Source organism: Athene cunicularia (genome assembly GCF_003259725.1).
Source record: "Athene cunicularia isolate RWA chromosome 1 unlocalized genomic scaffold, athCun1 chr1_part2, whole genome shotgun sequence".
Lineage (NCBI taxonomy): Eukaryota > Metazoa > Chordata > Aves > Strigiformes > Strigidae > Athene > Athene cunicularia.
Window position 1 is genome coordinate 80,817,258 of NW_020799092.1, and position 6,685 is coordinate 80,823,942.

Below are 6,685 nucleotides of genomic sequence, written 5' to 3' on the forward strand. Positions count from 1 at the left end.
GCCGTGGGACTGCTGCTCCAGGTGTAATCCGATGGCTTCTTTCCTCGGTTGTCCCTGGCGTAAATGTTTCCTCCAAATTCAATCAGCATCTCCACCAGATCCACGTTTTTCACTTTTGCTGCGTGGTGGAGGGCTGTCTCATGAAGTTTAGCAGCGTTCACATTTGCCCCTGAGGGCAGAAGGAAAAACAAACCTTTTCATTAAAGCTCATTGACACAAACATAAGTAGTGGTTTGACTGAAGCAAAATAAAAAGCTGTTAAAACACGCACGAGCAGCTAGAACAAGATCCAAACGAAACAGCACAAACAGGAAACCAAACTGCTGAACGAGTTCTCGGTGCTGGCAACGCGTGAGTTTTCTTCTCTGGCTTTATGTTTTCCTTGCAGAGAAAGGATTTTAGCCCATGTTACTGGGTGAATGAGCTGTTGAGTGTGAAGTTCAGAATTGCTTCCTGACTCCGTGCTGTCCGAAGCCAGCAAACAGCCATTCCCAGTCATCTCAGTGGAGTGCTCCCACTCAAGGCAAACAGTGATGCCTTTGTTAACTATTTTAACAGAAATACCCCAGACTCAGAAGATGTGGCAGCTCACCATCAGACATTACTGTGGGATCAAATTTTAATTAGAGATATTTTTGCTAAGAAAGTTTGGCTTTCATAAACTGACAAAAAAAGGTCCTTCCAATCCCCCCACAACCACCTGCATTTTATCAACTGATTTGAGCTCAGCAGAGATGAGCTGAACCTCACTGAACTCAAACAACTGACTTCTAGATATGTGTAGCCACAATGAACTCCCCTTATAATTAATGAGGAGAAGCAGGCATTTCTGGGGAATCAATTAAAGGGCACACAAGAAAGGGAACTGGAGGGAACAGGCTAGATTAGATGTGTCATTTTTAGACAACTAACGTTCAACAAAACAAATCCCCACTCCTGGGCCAAATCACCTCCTGGTAAGCACAGGCAAAGAAAAGAAGTTCAACTCCAAATTCCCCCAAAGAAAACTGGGATGTGAAATCTGGAGCACAGAACATTGACTTGAACATCCAGTGAACTCATCTGGGCATAAACACTAACCAGATCTTCTTGAGGTATGAAGTGATTTCATCTCTGGTTTTCTGTACAGCATCAAACCCTAACACCTCTCCTAACACCCACCCCAAACCATACGACTCTGCTATGTGTGTACAACAGTTGATATCACTTTTGGGAAGGAGTTGAAACTTTGCTCTAGGGGGCTGAAGAGTTCTGAATTTTATTAAAATAAGAGAATGGGAATGTCACTGGGAACATCACAGACTGGATATTGACAGGCACATGCTGCAAAAATGTTTAAGCATTAAGCTTTGCTCAGGTAAAGGCAAAAGCTTTCACCTTTGTCATCTATATCACGCTGTGAATGAATAAGCTCTTCCACAAGAACACTGCTGTGGAGCACCAAGGGAAACACGGCGCACAGGCACCACCATCTCCTGCCACCCAGAAGCAAACCCCGTGGCTGCCATACCTGCCTTGAGCAGCAACTTTGCACAGTCCAGATGCTCCCTGGCACAGGCCACGTGTAGGGGAGTCCCGAAATGGCAGTCGTGAGCCTCCAGGTTCGCACCGACGTCGATGAGGAGCTGCACGCACTCTGAGCTACCTTTAGAAAGGGAAGATCCTAGTCAAAAGAAAGAATCCAGCTCAAATGGGATGGCAGGCTGAGATCAGCTCGACACACAAACAGTCTGTTTAATATCTGGGATGACAGCTGCAAAATAGAAATGCCTGTGAGCCAACACAATACACTGTAGGACCAAGATCAGGACACAAGACACGGAGTCACACCTGCATGGCACTGAGCTAGAGCTAACAGGCCTTGCAGGGAGTCAGGTCAAACAAACCTGAATTCAAGGGTTTGCAGCAAATCGCCCATTGTTCGTGGAGCTGGTAGTCTTGCTGGTCCTGCCTGGGGTGGATTAGATCGCTTTCAAGACCACTCCAGCTTTACTTTTTCCAACGTTAATAATATGACTTAACAGCAAGCGGGTGGTCGTCATCATCAAGGCTTGGGAAAAAAGCTTGACAAGGAAAAGCTAAGCAAGAGCTCACAGCTACATATTTAAGTAACTACCTGTTTGTCAAAAATGCTGTCTCCCAAAGCCTTCACAGTCAAAGGGAAACTGTCCAGGACAGCATATAACAACAATGGAGGAGAGAGGAGGTATTACATCTTAAAGAGGAAACTGAGGCACAAAACAATTAAGAGATTTGGTCACAATCATCTAATAGGGACAATGCTGGTCTCAAATCCAGGCTTTCCTGCTGTTGTGTCCATGCAAGTGGAAGTTCAGGGGAGCAATTACACTTAAATACCCCCCTGTATACTTAGTTATGCCTCTGCTGCTGTCATAGCCACCCCGATGCTTCCTCCTGTTCCATTAACTCAGATCCAAACACCCAGAAGAGGCTTGAGCAGAGAACAGGGGAAGTAGAAAGCAGCTGGCCCACACCAGCTGGGACATTATTTTGGCCCTTGCAGTTTTCTCTTATCCCCTGGACAGACCCTCAGCTGGAAAAGGCTGTGAGAGGGACAAGGAACAAGGAGGGTAGCAACTCTGCCCAACAGTCCCTGACACTTTCTTCCTATCTGACAGCCAGGAGGGACAGAATCACCCGACGAAGATGGTTTTGTGTCTTAATCATAACAATTTATCCCATCTCAATTTGGATCAGAGGAAAAGAATGCAAACACCCCTCCGCTTGCAAGAGCAAAATTACTGGTTTGGTTCAAGGTTTTCTCATAGAACATCAAGAAGCTGGTATTTTATCTGATTGCCATCTTATTCCATATCCCTCACGTGGGATGAAAGCACCCAACACAAGGGATGGCTTTATTCACCCATAACAGAGCACTCTGCATTTTGTGTTCAACGGGAGATGTGCAGCTGAAATATTTGCAAGCTGTAACGGTTTTTGGGTACTTGGCAGCTGCTTTTGTTGGGTTGTTTTTTTTTTTTCCCAAGCTGCAAATAACCATGCAAAGATAAGACCACACAGACTTACCATTCATGCAGGCTTCGTGGAGAGGAGACGCCGTGTACAGGGGAGGGTTCACCTTGGCGCCGTGGGACAGCAGCACTTTCACACACTCTATGCTACCCGAGGCACAGGCATCGCAGAGCGGAGTGCTGCCATCAATATTCCTGGCATCCACCTCCAAGGCAGAAAAAAAAAGTTAAGGTACTCATAGGCTGCTGTGTAGCAGGACCCTCTTGCCTATGCTTTTACTTCTTTTAACCCTAGAAATAGTCTGGGCTCAGGAAACAGTTGGTTGCTACTGCCAGCAACGTGGCTTGTGCCGTTCCCATCACTCTCAAGGCACAGATGTACATTAATGTCAAAAGTTTAAGTTGTTATTTCCATCATTTTACTTTTCTGCCACTCTCCTGCTGAAGATTACAAGCCTTGCGGCTGAGTAACACGAGGCAACTCCTTGTCTGCTTTAGTGCAAGGCCCAGCTTCATCAGCAGACTCAGCCCAGCTGCCTGACTTTGCACTGAGAAGGACAACAGAGCACACACGTGCTCCACTTCACCAGCTTTGCTCTGAGGACAGCTGTCCTCAAGAGCTTGTGATTTCTCACACGCTGAAGACAAGTCAGTGCCAGCTATAGCCGAAGACTGATTTTTGTTTCCATAATAAAATTAAAGAAATAGAAGAAGAAACAAAATAATAAATATAAATCCCCCCCTGGAAGCTACACGTCCCCTTGAATCAACCAGCTAGCTTTAGATACTTGAGTCATCTAGATTAGATTTCTCGTCACCCCAGGCTCTGTTGATAGTCAGTGAGGAGGGAGGGGGAGAAACAGAGAGAGAAATACTTCCAGGCAGTTTTTTAAGTCCTCCTCGAGCTCAAACACCCTCTGAAAAGACCCCCCCCATCATCTGCTGACTGTCAAGAAAGCCCAGGGTGATGAAGAAGAGCCTAGAGCTCGATGAGGACAATCCAGATCCCAGAAATAACTTGAGACATCAAGATGGAAGTTCCAGGCTGGATCAGACCCAAATACACACCTGTGCCCCTGCAGCCAGCAGGAGCTTGACACACTGTGTCTGCCCTCGCAGGCTCGCCTCGTGCAACGGGGTGATAGAGTCGTAGGTGACCGCGTTGACGCAGGCTCCGCTCTCTATCAGCTGCTGCAGCTGCAGGATTTCTCCCCTCCTGGCTGCTTCATGGACTGGTGTTCGATCGGCCCAGAAGCCTAGAGAGGAAAGAATAAATAAGTAAATAAATACAACCATACATGCGGAGCAAATGGGCCTCCACGCTGGAGAAAAGCAGACAGGGAACATGGGCTGGGAGCTAGAAGAGAGAGCTGGGAACAAGGAGCTTATTACCATTCTCCCACTCAGCACATGATTTTAAATCGTGTGTTTCATGTTTGTGGGCTCCCTGTTGATCGCTGCCCTGTCAGGGACTGTCTGTAATTACAGTTTCTGAAATGCTTTGTTGTACTTGCTTGAACATTATCCAAATACAAACCCCAGCAGCATTCACCAGGTCCAGATTCACCCCAGTGAGCTCTGAACTATTTAGTGTTAGGAGCACCGTCCCTCCTGGCACCATCTGAAATCACTGGAAGCAGAACACCTCCAGAGAACAACTCAACTCACCTAAAAACCATCATCTTCCCCAAAAGTCAACGGAGTTTCAACAACTAAGTTTCTAGTTTCAACGCCTTCGCTGAGCATCTACACCTACATGGGGCAAGTCTGAGTTTAGCTTCCCAGCACTACCTGACAATAGCATCTCCTTCCAGGTGGGTTTTTCTTTCAAGGAAGCAATGAGGAAAGAACAGCCCCGTGCATTTTCACACGACCTTCAGCAAGATAAATGTATCCTCTGGAAAAAAAAACAGCCTGCGAAAGCAGGGTTTATAGGAGCAGTAGGGTACTGTCTGCACACAGGTCAATACTAAAAATCATCAGCAAAACAGACCTCACAGCTAGAGTTCCTCCCCTTTGAATATATCTCTGTAAAATCCCTCTTTCAAGGTAGGCACGCACAGCTGTGGAGTAGGAGAAAAAGCATGATTTGCCTTATTTTTTTAAAAGTAAAACATCTTGTCATGTATTTGAGTTGGACTGACCTTCCCTCTCACCATCCCTGTACACAGCATTTTATTTACCAGCCTAAAGCAGTAAATGCCAACACAAGCCAGCAGTTATGGAAGATGGAGCAGACCCAAAGAATAACCTAATGCTGAGGTGTATGGTTGACTGAAACCATCCCCTGAAAGGGAACCACGGGTACTGGCGTTTTCACAGCACACAGTATATATGCAGGCTTTTTTATTTGCTTGTTAGATCCTCGTTCCCTCTGCCAGTATCCCTGGGCAGGATGTTTTTCCTTCCCTGGAGCTCCTTGTGGTTTATGTCAGGAGAAGCAAGAAGTCCAAATGAGGATGGAGCTCTGGAATCACCAGCCACTGAGCAACACCACTTTGTCACCAACAGCACCGAGACGAAGCAGCTCCCGCAATATTTCATTATGGGCTTATTATATAGCTCAAAAAACCAAACCTGCAGGCTCAGGATCATCTTGGTTGGAAAGGACCTTGAAGCTCCTCCAGCCCAACCATGACCCTCACCCTGACCGTTCCCAACTCCCCCAGATCCCTCAGCGCTGGCTCAGCCCGCTCCCCCCTGCCCTGGGCAGCCCATTCCAACGCCCAACAGCCCCTTCTGCACAGAAATCCTTCCTCAGAGCCAGCCTGACCCTGCCCTGGGCAGCTTGAGGCCATTCCCTCGGGGCCTGGCACTGGGGCCTTGGCTCCAGAGACTCATCCCCCCTCTCTGCACCCTCCTGGCAGACAGGTCCTCAGATTTCTTCTCTCCCACTGCACAATCCCTTACGTGGCAGGCTCACGTGAGAGAGAACATCATTCCCCACAGATGGGGCTCCCACAGCCCCATAGGTCTTCCTTGCCTGACTGCAGCCAGGGTCAGACCTAACTCTGGGGCTCAGCATGGGTCAAGCCTAACAGTTTTGCCTCAGCAGCTGAAGCACAAGGCAGGGGAACAACGCCGGTTCCTGATGCAACTCGAGAACAGCCCTTCCAGGGGAACCAGCCGTGCGCCCGCGAGGGTCTTTGCTGCAGGACAGGCTGCTGGGCTCAGCCCGCTGCTCCGGCCTGCCATGCCCCATCCCAGGGACACCATTTCTCAGGAGCTCTGTAAGCACCTGCATCACCCCCAGCCCTGCGGAGGTGACCTGGCAGGCAACTGCTGGCGGGAGGCTGAGTTTGGGCCCTCCTGGGGGGGTGTGCATGGCTCCCACTCGCCATCTCTTGAGGAGGAGGAAGCCATCCCCTCTCCTCCAGCTGCCCAACCCCGCCTCTTCAGATCACACACACAAATGATAGTGGAGGAACAATGATAATTCCCCATGCCTAGAAGCAGGGGATGTCTCAACAGCATCTTCACCTTCCTCTTATCCCTTTCCTTGAGAGAGGCCGTTTGCCCCCAAACCACCCTGCTCAACCCCAAACCATCCTGTGCATCCCCCAAACCATCCTGTGCATCCCCTAAACCACCCTGCCCACCCCCAAACCATCCTGTGCATCCCCCAAACCACCCTGCGCATCCCCTAAACCACCCTGCCCACCCCCAAACCATCCTGTGCATCCCCCAAACCA

At 48.7% G+C, this 6,685-nt stretch overlaps 1 protein-coding gene across 1 annotated transcript in view; it reads right to left on the reverse strand.

Annotated features, from left to right (window-relative positions):
• ASB13 (ankyrin repeat and SOCS box containing 13) overlaps nt 1–4,797 on the reverse strand; it is a 6,528-nt gene extending 1,731 nt beyond the window's left edge. The window contains exons 1-4 of the mRNA XM_026868025.1: nt 4,062–4,797; nt 3,049–3,199; nt 1,511–1,645; nt 3–169 (exon numbers count right to left, since the gene is read on the reverse strand). Coding sequence (XP_026723826.1) covers nt 3–169; nt 1,511–1,645; nt 3,049–3,199; nt 4,062–4,388 — 780 coding nt within the window. The 5' untranslated portion in view covers nt 4,389–4,797. The remainder of the gene's footprint in view (nt 1–2; nt 170–1,510; nt 1,646–3,048; nt 3,200–4,061) is intronic.
• Nucleotides 4,798–6,685: the final 1,888 nt, after the last annotated feature.